This window comes from Camelus bactrianus, chromosome 17 (assembly GCF_048773025.1).
Source record: "Camelus bactrianus isolate YW-2024 breed Bactrian camel chromosome 17, ASM4877302v1, whole genome shotgun sequence".
Lineage (NCBI taxonomy): Eukaryota > Metazoa > Chordata > Mammalia > Artiodactyla > Camelidae > Camelus > Camelus bactrianus.
Window position 1 is genome coordinate 46,001,296 of NC_133555.1, and position 21,185 is coordinate 46,022,480.

Below are 21,185 nucleotides of genomic sequence, written 5' to 3' on the forward strand. Positions count from 1 at the left end.
ATCTGGGTTCATACCGTTATATCCACAGCACCTGGCAAACAGGTAACAGAGATGGGAAAGGTTTATCAAGGATATCTGTATTCATTTTCTATTGCTGTGTAACAAATTACAACAAACTTAATGGCTTAAACAACACACACTCATTACACCACGTTTTCATGGGTCAGGCCTCCAAGACACAGCTTAACTGGATCCCCTGCTGAGGGTCTCACAAGGCTGCAATCAAGGTGTTACCAGGGTTGGGTTCTCATCTGGACTCAAACAGGGAAAGAATTCACTTCCAAGCTCCCTGTGGTTGCTGGCAGAATTCATTTCCTTGAGGACCCTGGTTTCCTGCTGGCTGTTGGTTGCAACCTCATAAAGGCTGAGGCTGCCTGCAGTTCCTTGCCACATGGGCTTCTCCAGCACACCTGCTTCCTACTTCCTAAGGCCACAGGAGAGCCTCTGGTGTGAGTCTGATAGCAGGACAGAATCTTATACAATGTAACATAATCATAGAAGCTACATCTCACCACCCCAGACTGTCCACCACTCTAGCCTTCAAAGGCTGTCAACAGGCAAGCTCTTACAAAAATAATTCATTCTGTGAAAAGACTCACATAGTCAACTGTAGCTCTAACAGTTTGTTTACAAAGTGAAGTGTAAGATTTTACAATGTTGGCTGGGTTAACGTGTATCTCCTGGTAAATGAGAAGGCGCCTAGTGCCACCACCAGAAATGACCAATTATGGCTGGCACTGTAAGCATAAGAAAATCAGGAAATAAAGGAAAGGAACAGAATTCCACATACGTATTAAAAACAGAAGTGAAAACCAAGGTGTTAGAACACTGATGATTACACCCAGGATTAGAGCTCTTCTGCTCCTTCTCTTCTCCTTTACCTCGTCATGAGGAGCTCGCAGGCTACGTAAGGTACCAGATCTACGGAAAACCTCCTAGTTAGGAGACTCTATACACACCTGGAGTTCAGGACTAATGGGAACAGAAAACAATCAAAGCAAAGGAAAAGTACAAAGCAGCTAAGGCCACCACCTAAAGTTGGCATTTCAATGCACCTTTTATTATCCCTGCCATCTAGTGGCAGGATGGAAAACGAGCATGCCAGACTGACATGCTAAGTGCACATGAGAGGGGAAAACTGCCAGTTTACTAAGACTACTAACACTGACAACCTAAATCCATTTCTACCACATGATACATGTGAACACTGTCTACATAATCATACTAATAAACACACAACCAACTTTATAACAAACTATGGAAATTCATATGTGAAGATAGTTTCAAGCCTAATATGATTAGAGATTCCTATCAGTATTTAAGTAACAGCAAAACAATAAAATTTCCAATTTTTACTAGTGGTATTGAATAAAGAAGTCATTTTCCCCCCTATTTTATTACTAGGTCAATTCTAAAGTTTGAAAAGACCAACAAATACAGACTGACCACTACTACCACACCATCAGACCACCACGTACATTCATGTACGAGCAGTTGCAACTGGGTCGTAAGACTTCTCCCACTAACCTCCCTGGCTCTTACAACTGATGGGTGGGTCATTTTGATTCAAGACCTCCCAGAAGCAGAGAGAATGCTGTATTTATCAGGTAGACAAGCTACCTGTTTCTCTACTCCCGAGCAACACTTGGGAAAACCAAGGGTTGTTCAAAAGCTGAACGTGTCTGCAGAGCTTCCCTGTACCTTCCCACTGAAGGTGAGATGCATTACAAATCAAAAAGATATTAGCTCTCATAAGAACATAAGACACTACTTTCAAACACATGTCCATATTTTAGTTCTGTCTCTTAACTTCTGCCTTAACTGTCAGTGACAGCTACCAATTTTCATAAATATCCATTTGAAAAAGGAGTATGTTCTGCTTTATCAAGGGCACTTAATAAACTAACTGGGGAAGAAAAGAAACAATGATGACAGGCTGGCACCAAAAAATCATATCAAAATAAGAAGATGATATAAATGTTTTAATGCCATTCAAGAACAATCTGAAAAAGAATTCTAAAATCACATATAAAATAGTGTATTTGATAAATTAAAACTATCCAGTAATACTTTTTGCTCAGCTAAAGCCAATAGACTCCACACAAAAGAGACAGGTGCAAACGACTGCATGTTTTCTTTCTTCCTACAAAGCACACACACGTACACATTTTAGTCAGGCACATGTTCATATACCACAGAATCACAATTGCCAACAAATGTTATCTATATAAACATGTTATATTTATGTTTATTTGTTATTAGATAATTATATAATGTCAATATTAATATTATATAACATACTGTAGTATACTATGAGATTTCCAGCTAATAAGCATTTGCTTTATAAATATGCAGTATAATATATTTAAGCCAAGACATATTCATATATTATAGAAATAAGATTTCCAACTAAGAAGCATTATCTATAGTAATAATATCCCATGACCCCCAATTTGCTGAGATTTAAGAACCAAAAGGGGTTTTGGTCAACTATATGTTCAAAATGAGAGTGAACAACATTCAGGAGAAAGTAACATCAAGAGGTAACATAAAACAATTACTCAAAATAAGCAATGTATACAGGCCTTCTCTGGACATCTTAAATTTTAAGACTTAAGAAGAGGCATACTCATAAACCATCATATAGTGTTAAAATCTGACAAATTATTAAGCTGAAGAGCTGAGTGTCAAAATACTCAGTCACCAAGACAAATTAGGTGGATGGTATGAATGAGCAGATAGATACTCACTTGTTTAGCTATGAAAAAATAGATGTGCTTCCATGATAATGTGGATATACTTGATGTCCACAACACAGTAATTCAAACAAAAGAAGAAAGATGGAACGATTCCAAACCTGGGAGGCTGGCAGTTCTAGCTGTAGCTCTATGACTGAGAAAATCAGTATCATTAGGTCTCAGGTTCCTCATCTACCAAATAAAGCAACTGAATTAGTCTTTTTGAACTGCATTCAAGGGAACAGTAATTAAAAAAAAAAAAAAACCTACAGTGTTTCCTAAATTATGTAAACACTATGTTAAATTAAATTAGTATTTTGTTCAAGAACTCCTCATTTTTTAGCATACTAGTATGTATTGTAAATAAGTGGATGGGGTATGCAGTTTGGGTAAATTTAAATTATCACAGATTATTTAGCTGTGAACTACAATTCCTGGGATATGTGTTCTGCAGAACACAATTTGGCAAGCACTCCAACAAATAATTTATATGTTCTCTTCTAGGTATAAAGTTCATTCTATAATCCAGAGGGGAAAAAAGGGATCCAATTTACCTAGCTTTAGTCATCTCATTTGCAAACAGAAAGTGTGAGCAAATATACTCAAAGAACTAAGAAAGAATCAAAAGAGAATGATTCAATTTTCTCTTCCCTTTTAATCCACATTTTGGGGTCGAAGAAGAGGTGATAGGAAATAGTGAACAATAAGCAAGCTTTAGTATCCTTCACATATCTAAAGTAGTTTTATTAATTTCTATAAACTAATAGCATGTACTAAACTCCTGAGAGATTAGCATACTCTGTTTTAAAACATGTTTATTCTGAGAATTACAAATGTTACAAATGCATTTACTGAATTTTAAACAGATTTAATCTTTTCCCTCTTTTTGACAAATGGCGTTGTACTATTCTCAACCTGGTGGAATCTAGCTTTGCACTTTTTGCCAAATTACCTGACACCTATACTTTTATCATAGTAACATTACAGCAAATATGTCATACTGCCGTTTACTTCCTGAGAAGAGTAACTAATTCTCACGCAGGACACTGGAAGTGAAAGAATATGGGGCTGGAAAAAATTAAAATGAACAAGAGGCTCAGTCATGCAAAGGCTGGTATCACTGGTGGAAAACGTTTGTGAGTCAAAGTTCAAAGATGCTCTGTATCCCACTGTATGTCAAAGAATCCCTCCAGTAAGCACAAGCACTATTATCATTTTCATTTCTGCCTTTGCATCTTGGACCCAAGAAATCTGAAGTGACATGAAATTAAGCCTGCTGCCCTCAGCACGGCTTTTACACTGGAAACCTGTACTGAGGCGTCTGTCTTCTACATGCAGAATTGTCATGGTCAGAAACTACAGTGTAACAAAGAACAATTTTCCCAACTTGAGGGTTGGTAAAAAGTGTCCATTTATTTCTGTGTATTTTGCATTTGTTCAGGCATGAGAGAAAGCTGCTTCAATTTATGCAAAGTCTTGCATTGTGGAATTCAGAATTGCTCTGTGGCATTTTCAGTTTTCAAGCAACTCAGCACCACTTGATGCCTGCCTACAGTGTTCTTTTTGAAGTACATATGGCAAGTATCTGAATATTACTTGGGACTCTGTAGCTTCTATCATAATTAAAAAAAAAATGCTGACCACAACACTTAATCTTAATTTCCATGACAAAGTTTGGAAGTAGAGTCAGTCAAGAAGAAATTGAGATTTGACGTCTCAAATGTCAGCCAATTTCTTTCTACTGTGTTCCGAGAACCCCAGCATCCCCTCTAAGTAGGAGGACTGGGAGCAGACCTAGTCTGGCTACCAAAAACACAAATGTCTGAAATGTGCTGGCAGATTCTGACTGACGGATCCAACAGAATAATTTAGAGGAAAAAAACTTGAGGACTGGGGGAGCGGGTAAGACTAGCGAGAACCTGGAGCTGAATGCACTGGTTCTAGATCCGTCACTCTGAGGCCTTGGTTTCCTCATAACAAGTCGCACTTTACCTAAAACGTAATTGACCATAAAAGAATAAAAAAATACTTGTAAGGAGCAGACTGCTGGAAGCATCATGCCATTGCATAACTGTACATAAGTGTATATGCTAGTCTCTATACCAAAAATACCCCTGAGGCTGTCTGACTTCAAGGCCCACTCTCTTAATATACTAAGCAGTACAGACCCTTCTCATCTGTAAAATAGGGCTAATGAAATATTTATCTTACAGAATTGCTTAAGGACCAATAAGCCACAAAATGCAGTAAGATTTGCAACAAATCTAACCTAGACTTAGTATCACCTCCCCGCCACAACCAAAATACAAAGCCACTCAATTTAAAACAAACAAACAAACCAAAGACATAAACAGATATTTCACAGGAGATAATAATGATAAATACACCGTGGCCACCAATCTCTAAAGAAGGCTCGAAACAACTGTGTTTGTCTGTGGGTGCATCTTCTCTCTTGACTCAGAAAGAGGCTGGCCTGGAAACGTCCCCTCCCTCAGAAAGCTCTTTCTCAGAACCCAGCTGCCATGCTGTGAGGCAGCCCTAGCAGCCACATACACCAAGTAGCCAAACCCCCCAGCTGAGTCTCCAGATGACTGAAATCATCCCAGCCCCACAGCTCATATCAGGAAGCAGAGGAACCTCCCAGTCAACATTGTGAAATAAGGAAATGCTGCCTTGTCACTAAGTTTGGATGGTATATTTTTATAAATAACTGAAACATTATGACAAAATTCCCAGGTATACACTCTAGCAAACACGTGCACATATGCATCAGAGAGCATAGTTTTTACTGTTCATAGTAGGGTTATTCATAAAAGCAAAAAGTAGAAAACCCAAATGTTCAAATAGAAAATGTATAAATTCAAGGCAGAAAAGCTTATATATATGATGACATTATCTTTTTAAAGCTCCAAACAAAGCAAACTTTGCAAAATATTGTCTTTTTTTTCAAAATATTGTCTAGCAATACATACATGAGCTGTTTTTTTTTTTTAAATATGACAAAGGAAATGCTTAACAAAACTCAGGATAATGGTTTCCTAGAGCTAAGAGGAAAACCAGGAAGATAGGTTAGAGAAAGAACATGGATAAATGTGAAATTGATAATGTTCCAGTTCTGCATTTGGGTAGGGGTATCACAGGGGTTTATCAATATGTTCTTAACTATGTATATGGGTACATACACTATTTTATATGCAAGTTGCATTCTCATAGTTTGATTTACAAAGTTTTATGACATTATGTGGCAATTCACATCCATCAACTACGACATCCACCAACTATGACATCCACTACTTATTACACAAACTTTCAAAAAATCTAAAATGATTATTTCAGAAGGAAAAAACTTTTTTTGCTTTAAATGCTGTTTGTATCGAACACTTCATTTATCATTTTAACAACCCAAATAAAGTATCTTAAACAGGAGAAAAGATCCCCCTTTCTAATGAAGTGACTGACTCATTTTAGCAACCTTCAAAAAATATTGTTTAAAAAGATTTTAGTTGCTCCTCAAGTTCATTTTTCTACTTTGAAGAAATGACTGGCCTTTATAGTTTTAAGATTACATTTATTTTATCTGCTGCGGTGTTTCATTATACTGTTCCTTTCAGATGCCAGAAAGCTGCTTAGCATATTAAAATAAACGATTTCTTTAGCTACAGCTAAGTTAAAATATTAGGATTGAAATCAGACTTCCATGAAACAAGTTTATTACATTTTTAAATTTAAGAATGAATGCAACATTTTAATTGTCAATATATTCAACAAACCCTCCTCACTATTACAGGTTTTTTTTTTTAAAGGAACTGATGGATAAAGGTTAAAAAAGCACACATCATTTTTAAGCAAAAACATGTTGTGAGATCATTACAGCACATCAGTTTTAGGACTCACAGGAATACTGCTATTATCACATGGAGTAACAGTATAATTAAAGAGCTAATCAGTCATTTTGTTAGAGTTCAATCCATAGTAAAAGAAGATAAAGACTTTATATATTGGTTTACTTAACTCTTAAGATCTACAGTAGTCAAAGACCCTCCCTGAGATTAGACAAAGACAAAACTACTTCCACTGCAGACACTTTAATGGAGACAAGCAACTTATTTCATCCCTAATGAGTACTTTTATTTAGTATCATTTAACCTCTTATGGTAGAGTTTAAATGAGATCAGTCAGAGCTGTGGCTTCCTAAAGTGTTGCTTCATTTCCATATTAATTATCTATAGTCATAAAGTTAAATTAGGAGCCAAGAAACCAAATGGATCATTAATCTAACCCCACCCAAACTCATCATTTGTATGAACTTAGTATATTCTAACTAATTCCTGTGTATACAATGATCGTTTCTATTCTTCCACATCAAGATACTTCTCAAGTTCAAACAAAATGCCAGCTTATGAATTTTACCTCTATTGCTGATACCTTTCTACATTTATCATCTCAAAAGTTAACAGCATTGAAACTTTTTTCATATTTTTGATATTAACTAGTCTGTCTTTTCTTATTCGATGTTCTTTAACTAGTAAGTTAAAACTTCAGACAGAACTCTCAGAAGAAATATCTGTGTAACTAACATCTCCTTCCCTTTATGTTCTTCCTAAGGTATCCATTCACCCAACTAGTCATCTCTCAATAGTGGATGGCAATCACTGATGCTCACATAAATTACTTCAATAAGCATTAATCATATCCTTTCTTCATCAACTCTTTCCCTCTTCTATAAGATTAAAATGACACCTTTATTTACAGTGAGATTATCACGTTCACTACCAAAAGGTTCACCAGCAATTCTAGGGCATGAGAGAGACCTGGGGGTGTTTTTCCACACCACCTGGGTATCCTACAATTCAACTGACCCTATATACCTGGAGAGAACATCAGATCCCACAGGTTAAGGGCTCAGTATTCTGCAAGACTGGGCACCCCATCAACTTCAGATGCCAATCACAAGTCCAGGTTGTCATGTGATTCTAACCAACTAGCTATACATGAAAGGTGCAATGACTCCCTCCTTGGGTTCCATGAATATACTAGAGTGGCTCACAGAAGTCAGAGAAATTTCTTATTTGCTAGATCACCAGTTTATTGTAAAAGGATAGAACTCACAAACAGCCAGATGGAAGAGATGCATAGCAAAAGCTCTGTGGAAGGGGTGCAGAGCTTTCTACCCTCTCTGAACTCACCACTTTCCCTGAATCTCCACAAGTTACCAACCTAGAAGCTCTCCAAACTGATTGTCAGGTTTTTATGGCAACTCCATTAATACACTCCATGGGCATAACTGAATTACTGGCCACTGGTGGTTCTCTGGTGATTAAATCACCACCCCAACCCCTCCTGCCTCCCCAGAAGTCAGGGGGTGGGACTGAAAGCTCCAAATCTCTAATCACAGGGTTGGCTCCACCTGCAACCATCTCCCATCTTAGGTTACCCAGAGGCTTTCCAAAAGTCACTCATTAACATAACAGAAGACACCTTCAACTCTCAACTTCTAGGAAATTCCAACGGTTTTAGGGAATCAAGATCATATACATATTTATTATAAATCACAATATCTCAACTACATGTGATTCTACTGACATCACAGTGAAATCCAAGGTTTATCAAGGCATCACACAGTAAGCACTTTCTGTATTATTACTATCATCACCAAAACATAGAATTGAACATTATGTTCCTAATACAGTGTAGATATTCTAGGAAGATTAGAAATGATGTTCTTACTCTGAAGAATCTTGTTTGTTTATAATAATAGTAACAATAAGTTGTTGTTGTTATTATTATTAATTAGAGGGGGAAATGAGCACCATGGCACCATAACTGTCTTGCCAATTTAGGCAAAAAGCAACTTAAGTCTCCTTGAGTGTTTTTACATTACAGGTATTAAAATCTTCTTCAAAATGGCTCTGGCCTATTTAGTTAAATGAACAGTCAAACAAAATTTAACTGAAGTATGTCTGCTTTATACTGGGATTAATAAAACTTGTACCTATACCTCTCACATAAAGCGGTAAGCTATATTGGATTGTTATTTCTGAAAGAAGTATGCTGGGCATGTTTCCTAACAGTGAATCCATTTCAGAAAATTATCCCTACTTCCCTGGAGAATTCACATAAGAGGAATACTAGAGGTGTCAAAATAGCTTACGTCATTATGTTGGACCATTATTCAAATAAAGCCTAATTCAAAGTTTCTCTCTGGTATGTATTACATGGGATTTGGGAAAGGAAGAGTAATAAGTATGTCTTCTTTATGATACTTGATTTAAATTTTAAGTTGACTAAATTGAGTTTAAAGAAAGAAAGTCCTAGATTTAAATTCTTTTCTGATTAATAACAAATTAATGATATAGTCCTTTATATGTTCACAAAACAATCAACTGTTATCCATTCAAGTAGCATGGTTCCACACTTATGCACAGCAGAAAAATACCATCAAATTTGATCAAATTCTGATGGATAAATAGAAATGCATTAAAAGCATTCATATTTACTGTTTCACTCAAGAACTGCTTTCTAATTGAAAGTTTGTAAGCTGGAATCACATTTCCAATAGTATCCTTAAATCACTTGCTAACACAATGAGCAATTCTCACACCCCAATAGATACCAAGTTCCTGCATAAATATCCACCACCTTTTCTTTACCATTCTCCAAAAACCTTTTTATCCCCTTTAGAGTTTCTGAAAGGATCCTACTGTTACACCTCTCCTATTCTTCCTGAAGACCAAGACAACTATTAAATCAATAAAAGAAATAAAGATATTGAGACAGGCTGGGACCTGGGACCATTTACTGCAGTGCTTGCACCTGCACACAGGCTCCTTGAGCAACAGGATACAAAGAAACTATAAGGGACTAAAAATAAATGCATACATGCACAGTTGGGGAAAACTATGAGCAACAAGATACAAAAAGGCCAAAACCCAACTGCCACCTCTAAGGTGCTGGGAGCAAAAGCAGGTTACTGCACATGATGCCTGCACACAGCACCATCAAGGAGGTGGAGAGACCACCTAAGTCACCCCTCAGGCTCGACCCACCATATGCTCCCCTACCCTCACCCCACTTAAGGGACCAAGCTCGCTTCCCCAACTCCAGGAGCAAGCAAGGGAACCTGTTACTAGTTTTTGCTCCCTTGTGTTGCAGCAATAAAGCCTTGCCTGAATTCCTCATCTGGCTTCTTATCAATTCTGTTGGTTAAAAAGTCCAAGAACCCAGGTCATAATAATATAAGGAAAGAATATTAAGTGGTAGCAATGGAGGACTGGAAGACGAAAGCAACATGAACAACAACGTTAAGAGAAAAAAAGGCTGTTCAAGAGTCCATGGTATCTACACAGTCCATTCTTAGTGTTTTACTAAATCCCTACAGTTTCAGATCCCCTTTCACCATTCTCTTTCCTTCCTTCTTTCAAGAACTACAGCAACTCCTTTCCTTGTGTAAATTTTAATATGTATACTTTAAAATGAACAACAGTTGGCAAAAGCCATAGTTTAAAATCTAGTAATCTTGGATTTATCTGATTATTTGATGATCATTTGTCTCTTGAAAAACAGTGATATCTCATCCTCTGCCTCTTCTATGTAGTCTCAATAATTTTGTACTCACAATGACCCTTTGATCAATGAAGATGAATCTTAAAAACAATGATGAGGAAAAAAAAGCAAGACACAAAAGTCACAAGTGTACTCTTCTAAAGTTTTAAAAGAGGAAAAACTAAATTTTATTATTTAGGAATGGACACATAATTGAATCACCAATGATAAAATGAAAGGATGTAATTAACTATAAAAGTGTGTGGTGGAGAAGGGACAGACTGAGAAAGTGCACACCAAGACTTCTGAGGCAGTGGCGATGTTCTTGATGATCTGGGTAATGGTCACATGGGTGTTTACTTTATAATTAGTCATTACACTATACACTGGGTTTATATACTTTTCAGAATGTATATTTCACCATAAAAGTTTTTTAAAACACTGAAACTGAACATCTTCTCATTGATTAAAAAAAAGCTTTTGTAGAACACATATCTTTTCTCTTGATTATGTAAATATTTAAGACATTTTCGAATAATATCTCAAAAACTTTAAGAGTGCCGCCTTTCAATGGTTCTGTACTCCATTAGTTTCCCTGTGGATTACAGAAGATGGTATAATTTAGTTTCATAATAAAACTTCCTTAATGAATATATGTATGTACATGCATGACTGGGACATTGTGCTGTACACCAGAGACTGACACATTGTAACTGTACTTCAATAAAAAAATTAAAATTTAAAAATACAATATTAAAAAATAATAAAACTTTCTTAAACAGGGTATAATCTACAGGAGTTACTGGTGTTTTAAGAATAGGTATGAACTGCTAAGAGAATAGATCTAAAAAGTTCTCATCACAAGAAAAAAAATTTTTGCTAACTATGTAAGGAGATGGATGTTAACTACAGACTTACCCTGGTGATCTTTCAAAATGAGTACTAATATCAAATACGTACATTGGAGGTAAAAATTGTATCTCAATTTTTTAAAAAAATAAGCATGGTGGTCACAAGTGAGTTTCCAGTCATGACTCTTCACTAACGCCATTCATCTGGCCAGCAACAAATAATAATTTAAGCTATGCATACACTGGAACTTTATAAATTCAAGATCAATGGATTTTAATTTTTAAGAGTATAGAGAACAGTATATGCTGTAATATTATCTATCCATCTGTCTATGGAGTGAGAGAGGAGTCCAATAATTTAAGACATCTGTAGGCTGGAGAGATTGCTAGATATCACTAAAGAAAAGAATACCCAGAGTGTGAAGAAAAATCTTTAACTACCCGAGAATAGCTAATAAACCTGCAAGGCATGAAAAAGAAATTAAAAGGAAACCCCAAAAGAAACATTACTGACTTGGTTATCAACAAATCATCACTACTAATGGAAACATAAAATTTCTTTATGTCTTTTTGCAATAATATTTCTCTTGGGATACAAATTAAGACAGAAAGTCAAAAAATAAGTGAAAAGTTAGACTGTGGACACTGTTAACTCCTGGAAATTATAGATAACTGACGCCGGTGTTTTAAGTCACTAGTTCTAAAGAAGTCAAATTTCACACAAAAGCTGTTTCCATATAGCTAAACCTGAACTGCCAACATCTCCCATACGGTCAATTTAAGGTGAATGGTATCACTTCTAGGCCTTTTGGCTAAGATCAAGTGTAGTATCTGTTCTCATCAGTTGGAAGTGAATGGTAGAAACTAACTTTCCCTCATCATCTGAAATAATTTTCCAACAACTTCTCAAAAAACTTCCTCTAACGCAAATAGAGGTGGGAAGCAAACAGAAAAGAATCTAGCCAAGCCACAACTGTACCGTCTTAGAGAAGGTACTTCACCCCTCTGGTGGTCAGCTTCCTTGCTCAGAAAACAAGACAAGCCAGCCAACACCTACTCTAAAAGTCCTTTATGCTACAGAATCCGGAGTCTACTCTGAGAGTTTAGCTTCCACCCCATAATTCCCTTAATTGGAATGGCTTAATATTTCTAACCTCATTACTCTGAACTTTTTACAGACAACTCTCAATGAAAACAACATTCACTTGGATTCAATCATCTTTTCCTCTCATTTAGCTCTTCGCTTAAAAGCCCCACTCTGAAAATTCGCTAGTCATCCAGGTTTAAAAACTTTAAGCCATCATCAACTCTTCTCTCTTCCCTACATCAAAAGCAGCAAAGTAATTAGCCATCATCCAACTAGGGAGGGTAATTAGCAAGAGCAGGGACTGTGCTCAGGCATTCTGATAGGCCAACATGTTAAGACTTAAGTCAGGGCAGCTGATTAAAAAACATAAATTAAATGGAGGCCACTTTCATTTAAGCCTGCCTTGGAGGCAGAGGGTGCAATAAAAAGGATATAGATTTCCTCTGAGAGGAATCCTGAATTGAAATACCTTTTATCTACAGAAATAAAAGATGTCACCTTATCTCTTCAATTCTAAAATCTGTTATCAAATTATAAGATAATGTAAAAACTAAGCATCTACTACTTTTTAGAACATATATTAAAATTATCCTGTAATACTAAGTTCTAGAGAAAGAAGTCACGGTCAGCTTAAGTGTACCAGTCACAATTTTCTAGAAAGTTTTTCTAAAAATGGTACAAACCTGACCACCATAAAGACATTCACCAGCTTACATACAGGTTATATCCCAAAATATGTTAAAGTGTCTTTCATTTAAAACTATGAAAGCACTTTTCCAAAGAAATAAAATTCCAAATAGTTAGGCTTCCTGGCAAGTCTACAAATGCCAGCTAACCTCCATTTACCTAAAATACAAGAGCATCTAGCAGCTGCTCCTATTTTTTCCAAGCCTTACCCTCACCTGACACTTAAAAAAAAATCTTAACGGTATTGCCACTTTCTATCAATTTTTAAATCCCTAGAAATTATTCATAGTCAGAAGTAGGTAAAGTAGGGGCACAGAAGCCTTCCCAGAAAAGAGTAGTTTAAAAACAAAAATGTCCACCAGAATAAGGTAAAGCAACTAAAGGAGTGAAGATGGAGGAGCACGTTTACCATTCGTAGTTTTTCCCTTTCAACAGTGTTAATTTGGCTCATATTAGAGCTGTGGGTCCTATATTATTTGAAAATGTTTTCCTTCTTCCCTATTTGTTGTAAGGACTGACAGAAGCCACTTTTGCAAACATACATAAAATTAAGTTAACCATTACATCTGGATAAAACGTGGAAAAGAGCGAGCATGAATAAGACCGGGTAAGCAACAGGCTGACCAATAAAAGGCTTCGGATAACTCAAAAGTTCAGGTGTTCCACATTAAACTAACCCTAATAAAATCAACATCAACACCTTTCCAACAACTTCAGAGTTTCTCCTCCTGAGACATCAGATTCAAAGTCAAGTCATTTACCGGACTTGGGCTAATGCTCTGACTTATGTACTCAGGTGAGTTACTTAAAGAAACCCTAGAATGACTGAATCTGAGTCTAATACGCAGTCCAACTGAGGAGGTCATGTAAGTATCTATAATCATTATGTTCCAGTATTACAGAAAATAAATGCTATCCAGAAATAAGAGATCCTCTTTATCACAGAGTTGAGGAACAAAGACAACATTCTTCACATTACAGTGGACAGTGCACCAGCAGTATCTGCAAGCAGGACTTAACAAGCAGTAACAGACAGAAAGATATGATAAAGCAAATGAAGTAACTATTAACTGTAGAATCTAGATGGTTCAGTGTGAGTGTTCACTATACAATTTTTTCAACTTTTCTGTGTGCTTGAAATTTTTCATAACATACCAATTCAGCAATATACAGATATGCTTTATAATTCAGGTAAATTGCAGGATTATCTCTAATAGCAGTAAGTTTTCAAAGAAAACAAATTGAGGGGAAAAAATATGATTCAATCACTCGAGAACATCATCTTTCCATTATTTCTGAGAGCACATATGCACTGATGCATAATAAAATATTACAATGCAGAGAATTTTTAACATTCTTCTACATCCCAAACCACCCAAAACTTACTGAGAGCAAAAAAATCAGAGACAAATTACAGACTAGTAAATTTCCCCACATTTGTAACAGCTGGGCCAATTCCTTATTCTGAGTTTCTCTACGAGCAATGCTGTTTTTATACAAACTACTTATGGTATAAGGGGTGTGCAGTCTTAACCAAGTTAGCCCTCAGTATGTGAGTACCCAAAAGGAAAAGTTCCAGTCATTGCTGACAGATTCCAACTTCCCAGGGCTTATCGCACGCCTCATGAAACCCATGATTTAACTACCCACAGGTGCCACCACTTACCCAGATGAGGGCAGGTTCAATCCCATCATCCAATCCAGCAGCTCAAAGCACTCCCTGCACCGCCCCCGCCCCTCCGCCCTCAAGTGTTCCCACGACTTAGAATGACCTCAAGAGCTCAAGGCTAGAAAAATTTAAATTACACTGAAATCAGTGACAGTATTCAGTGTTCTGAAGTGCATCTGGATTGCTGTTGCTAATGACTCCACAAAGTGACTTTTTAAGACTTAGGGATGTTTCTGTTCTAAAACTGGTTTTGTTACCCATTTTGCCTTCTTCAGAACTGAGGTCAATAGCCTTTCTGTCATCTGCAAAGTGAAGAAAAACATGGAGACCTCAAAGTACAAGAAGTAGTCCCCAATTTACACTAGCTTATGTTTCAAAGGGTTATCACTCCTCTGAAAACATGTTTGTACTAGTAAACCTGTTTATACCATAGTTTCTGTGACAAACGGCATTCCAAGTTTCAACTCTAAACTGCAGCTTTCTGCCCTGCAAAAAGGGATCTGCTGCCCCTTTACAGCTAACTCGAGGCTCAGAATTCTTCCAGGACCCACTCCAGGCGGAATCCACTACACCTGTGCACGCAGGGAAACGGGCAACTCCTCCTGCCTGCCTCCGTGGGAAAAGCTACCACAATTTAACAAGATGATTATGGAAAAAGCACCTGGTTAATATAAAAGTAGTAACAGTTACAACAAAAATAAGTAGAAACTACACTCTGCTCCAGATAAAAAGACAATAAAATTAGGTGCTGTTAAACTAGTTGGTCAACCAAATGTTTGCCAAGTACAGACAACATATTCTCAAACTGTGTTCCTCTTGTCTGATTCACTCAACTGATAAGGGAGGAAATTACTAAAGTGGTGAGATCATTACCAAAAACACTAAGTTCTAAAAAACTGCAGTGTACTTTAAAATTCAATAAATATTATTCAGCATCATACACCACCCCTTATAACAAGTGGTAAGGTTTATAGAATCACTTGAGTGACAAAGTTAAAAAACAAGTATAACTTTGTGACAATGAGTCACCTTTGGCAGCTGGCTAGAATCTTACATTAGTACTGTTAACGTTTATAGAAATAACTCATAGAGAAAATAAACTTTCCTCTAAAAGACTTCAGAAGTGAAGCCTGTAAGAGATATGAAGAAAAGGCCAGAATAAATTGGTTTGTGGATACAGAACCTGACAGGAACATTTAAATAATATGAAAGGTTCATATCACCACCATAGGTTAAAACAGTGATCTGAGAGACTCTCAAGATGTTGTAACACTAGACTGTTTGTAGGATCAAAGTGTTAGTACGAAAACCACTTTTAAAATCCAAGGTAATGACAGGCAATCTACACTTAACCCCCTTCTAAAATTTTTTCAACAAGAATGGATTGTAAGAATAAGATGCCTAACTACCTGAGATCTTCAAAAGATATGAAAAGAAAAACGTAAGTGAGCAAAGGATTTTTTTTTTGGACTGAAAATTCTCTCATTAAGAACCAGAATTATACTTAGACATTAGATTTATATTGCCAAATCTCCATTCACAATAAGGGATAAGGATAATTCCTTTATTATACAAGGCTATTTACTACTAATCAGAATTATCTAACATTATGAACATAAACACTTAACCCAGAGTATAATAAAACATAAATATTAAAACTATCAGTAAGGAGAACAACTATATTAAGTCTTTAAGACTAAAAAGGTTTATATACCTTTAGACTAGTGTATCTGAATTAAAATTCAAAGTTATGTATTCGATTAAAGGATGTTTCTGAAATGTTTTTATACATAGAAAAAACAAATTTTCATGTGAATAAAAAAGGGTTATGTCTTCAAGCATATTCTTGAAACTAGAGAAGAAATCAACTTTTAATTCTTTGTCATATAAAAAAACCCACTGTGAAGCAACTAGGTAAATCTATAATCTTCAAATTCAGTAATAATCTTTGGCTGACTTGATGCAGATATCTAAACTTCCTTCAAAATAAGGGGAAAATATCAGTCATCTCATTCCATCGTGAATTTTTCTGCAATTCTTAATTTCAGCCTTAATGTTACTACTGAACATTATCCGGCCTTCTCCGGAAATATTATTCACAATTTTTGTTACCCGTAATGTTTGGACAACCATGCACTTCTGCTGTTGTAATCTGAAAAAACAGAACTTTCTCTTTTCGCGTTGTTCAGTAAAAAGCTAGCAGTTTTCGTTTTCTGGTTCCAATTTCATTTTTATTTAATTTGCTTATGTGTTTCAAAGCTAAGACAAAGCATACTCTATCTAGTTCATAAGGCTTCACAATACTTTATTTTCTTAATTCCAAGTAACACAAAAAGTTATTTTTGAAAAAAATCAAACATCTAAAATGGAATTAAAACATTTCATAGAAGAATGTTACAGTTAACTGTCTACCTACACTGGATTCTCCAAGAGTGTGACCCTCTGGTGTTCAAGAGACGACCAATTTTTCTATCCATAACACAACTTCAACTGGTATTTTCATATACAGGTAACTCACTCCCCCAGATATTTATTATCCACATATTTAGTAACTCTTAAGAACATTTTCTCTCTGCATTTCAAACGATAAAACAAATACCCTCAAGTTTAGTTGGGTCTAATTATAAAGGAGGAAGATTAACTCAAGGCAGGTAGGTCAAGATGAATTAAGTTTAAAAAGCACAGACTTGGGTTAAAACCAAAAATACTTAACTCAGGTTGCGCAAGCCGGGGGAATAAAAATTAAAGCGGTCTTCCTATCTAAATAATTCACAGACCAGTCTAGTGTCTCAATTAACTAGTACTCTTCGTGGGGGTAATTTCCTAAAACATCCAGGTCAGTCCCTGATACCACGTGCAACTTCTGTATTATAATCTGGGGCTCCTCGTCACTATGGTATTGCTTGTTCTCATCCACAAACCTTCCTGCAGAGACCAATAAAAGAACTAAAGCAATGCTTTCGGATATTGTGCAGAGCGCACTGAGGGTGACAGTTTGGCTAACAGAGTACTGATCTTGCTCTAAAAAGCAATCCAAGATAATTGCGGACCAGTGAGGTACTGAGTGCTCTTACGGGCCTCGAAAAAAGCCACTCTGAAAATCTCTAACGTTAAATAAACAACAACCCCTAGCTTTCAGGTCACTTTCAGTGATATTATTTCCTTTCTTCCTACACCTCACTCACTGGCTTTTTCCCTTCCCGTCCGAGAGCCGAGAAATGATAAACGCGTGAAACTGCGAGGCTGAGCACACACGGCTCCCGCACATCTGGACTCCCCTCCACTGCAACGGGGCAACCCCAGCGCGATCCCGTCCCAACCGGCCAGAAACGCGCCCGCCAAGATGAAAGGCGAGAGCCGCGGGCGGGGAGGCGGGGAGTCCGCCGTCTGGCGCCCGGCGTGGCCGGTCCCGACTCCGCGAGACGAGCCGGCCGCGAGGGCTCCGTCCGCCCTCCCGGGAGTCGTCAGGCTCGCCGGGCCAGGGTCAAGGTCCCGCTCGGGCCCCCGACGCCGCGCCCCGGCCGCTCCGGGGAACTTCGCCCACCGGCGGGGGCGCGGCCGGTGCGGGCGGAGCGGCGGGGGAGGCGCCGGCCCGGGGCCGCGGGCCGCGGCGGGGGAGGGGCGGCGGGCACTCACCACGGGTCGAACTCGTGGATGATGCTTTCGAAGCGGATGACGGCGAAGAGGCGCGAGCTAAAGCCGGCGAGCCAGGCCAGGAAGAGGATGGTGAAGGAGAGCAGCGACTGCCAGCCGGCCGGCTGCGACAGCCCCCCGGACAGCCCCGCGGGGGCCGGCTTCGGAGGCGCCACGCCGCCCGCCGCCTTGTGCGCGCACTGGGCCCCGGGCCCGTGGTGGCCGTGCCGGCTGTTCCCCAGGGCCATGAGGCCGCTCCACGGGGACGAGTTCAGGGACGACTTGTGCTTGCTCTCCGGGGCCGAGGGCTCCGCCATGTTGTGCCCCGGCGGCGGGTCTCGCTCCGCGCCGCCGCCGCCGCCGCCTGGTGCGAGGGGTGCTGGGCGGGGACCCGGAGGAGGAGGAGGAGGAGGAGGAGGAAGAAAGAGGAGGAGGAGGCAAGAGCGCCGCGCGCGCCCGCCCTCAGCGCCGCGAGGCCGGGGGACAGGGGGTGGAGGCGGCGGCGGGGAGTCTCCGCCTCAGCAGCGGCCGCGACCGCGGCTCTCTCAACTCGGATGGCCCCTGCGCCCCTCTAGCCATCCGTATCCCCGGTGCAGCTGCGGCAGCGGCGAGAGCCGACGGGACGAGGGCGCCAGAGAAAGAGGAGCAGACGGAGGCGGCACCACGGCTCGGAGCAGCAATGACATTCCCCTCACACCCGCCGCCCGCCCCGCCGTGAGGAGCGGGAGGAGGAGCCCCCTGGAGCCCGGGCGGAGCGCAGGCTACCCCTGACTCCGCCCCCGACCCAACAGGAACTGGCCCTTCCGCCTGTCACAATGCGACAGGTCCGTTAGGGGGCGTGCCCAGAACCGCGGTGCCGGCCAATAGGGGCGCGAGCTGGGGCGGGGCTTGGCCCAACCGTTCTCCCCTCCCCCTCCCGGCCTCGCGCGCATTCGCCCGGAGCTGCCGTGCTGCGCGGCTACGGCTTCATTGTCAGTTGAAAGACGCGGTTTCGCGCGCCTGTGTTGGCGGCCGGGTAGGGGTGCCGGGCGGCTCTGAGCTTTGCAGGAGCTGAGCCGGGCGGAGAGGTCAGGAATAGCGGGGCGGCCTCCATCAGGGTCGGTCCCGGAAAAGCGGAGAGCGCCGCGCTGACCGGCCGGGCGCTCGCGGCTCTCCACGGTCGTGACTTTTAACCCGTTTTGCGCGGAGCGCCCGCCACGTGACGGGGCGCGCAGGCGCGCTGCCCTAGTTAGTGCTCGACGCGTGGGTCCAGCGGGCGGGGCTGGCCGCCCGGGGCGCCGCGCACCCGGCGCAGCGAGTGAGCCGCCCGCGGCGCCGCCACGATCCGCCCCGCGGGCTGCACCCGGCGTCCTGCCTCCGAGGACGCGAGCGAGGACGAGGTTGCCGGCGCTGAAAACTCGCGGAGGAGCGGCAAACAAGCCCTTAGCTCGGGAAAGACCTAGTGGGAGCCAGCGAAGTGCGGCTGTCGCTTTTTTCACTTCTTATACTTTCCTGATTGCAGAGATCACGTTTGTTCGCTGGAGATGTGGGCACGTGCAGGAACTCGTTAACGGTTGCATACATTCCAACACACAAGTGAAACTATTTAACTTTCTGTGGAGTTTCAGCGGTTACCCAATTCTCTCTTCAGTGATAGCAGACTGCAGATCCCTGTACACAAGTTTTTTACACGTTTAGGTTGTATTTTTATACCTTCCTCCCCCTTCCCCGACGCCCCTGGCCCCGGAAAGAAAGTGCTACCTGGTAGACTAAGCTCAAGGCAAAACGAGTTTAAATAAAAGGGACTCCATTGCTCTGGTATAAGCCCCAGGAGGGGCACGGAGCTGTCAGTGTAATCAACACTCGGTAAATATTTAATTAACTTTTCGTGTAAATTAATTGTCCATGTTACTAGGTAAATGACATCTGAACGTAAAAGCATGTATTCCCCTCATATTGTAAAGGCATCCAATTATTTTCTTAAGTCACTTAAAAATTTAACACATTTCCAAAATGTAAACACGTTCAGAAATTGTGCTTAAATTTCTTTTCAAAATGTCAGATAAATGAACAAGTATACTTAGTTTGAGGTTGCTTTTCGAAACTGGATCCAGCTACTCAACCAGCTAAGTAATTACCAATTACCTTTTTTTTTCTTCGTTTCCTTACAAAAATAAATAAATAGTCTCATTAAGGAAAGGATGAAACGGTTTCCAAAAATAGACCTTCCCACTAACGATTTAATAGCCAACATTTCTTGAACATCTAAATTTTAATGAGAATTATGATAGAATATTAACTGAGCTCTGTTATACCAGAAAGGTGACATGCTCTTTCTCATAGCCCAGGCCTTATGTGCTGAAATGCCAGGACTCAGGAGTATTTGTGCCTGTGTTCCATGAACCCAAGTTCTGCCAGCCTGAAAGAGAATTTATTGTACATTTTAATTTTAATTTATTTGGATATTTCTATTTTATTGTCTTTTGTGTAGACGCTCCCTAGTAATAAGTTGTACATTATCTTCTTTTGCTTCCTTTTTGGTGGTTTAATGGCCAGAATCCTGGTCTGAAAAGTGACAAAGCTTGGTTCTAGCCCCACACTTGCTTATTAGCCATGTAACATTGCACAAGTCACCTGCCTGGGTTGCCCTTTCTACTCTTCATGTCAATTGTTAATATAAAATAAGACCGTATATCTGGAAGTACTTACAAGAATTGTTAAGGAACATATGCAAGTGAAGAGTAGGGTGAAAGCAGCAGGAAAACCTGTTTTTCTTGGTCTCCACTCTCCCACTCAGGGACTCATCCAGTAGGTGTTTATTGAGCTCCTCCATTATGCCAAGCACCATGTGGACCATGGGATGCAGTAGGGAATATGAGGGATGTGGCTCCAGCCCCAGGGAGATGGACATTGACTAACCCATCACATTACTAGGTACCAAAACTGGGAGGTGACCAACACTGTGGAAGAGAGACACAGGAGATCTGATCTCTGCAGGA

The 21,185-nt window shown here is 39.9% G+C and overlaps 1 protein-coding gene and 1 pseudogene across 1 annotated transcript in view; one reads left to right on the top strand and one right to left on the bottom strand.

The window, feature by feature from the left end:
• The window catches only part of STT3B (STT3 oligosaccharyltransferase complex catalytic subunit B), an 82,792-nt gene extending 63,463 nt beyond the window's left edge, over positions 1–19,329 (bottom strand). Inside the window, exon 1 of the mRNA XM_074345357.1 lies at positions 18,211–19,329. Coding sequence (XP_074201458.1) covers positions 18,211–18,524 — 314 coding nt within the window. The 5' untranslated portion in view covers positions 18,525–19,329. The remainder of the gene's footprint in view (positions 1–18,210) is intronic.
• Positions 11,924–12,038, top strand: LOC123618257 (U2 spliceosomal RNA; annotated as a pseudogene).
• Positions 19,330–21,185: the final 1,856 nt, after the last annotated feature.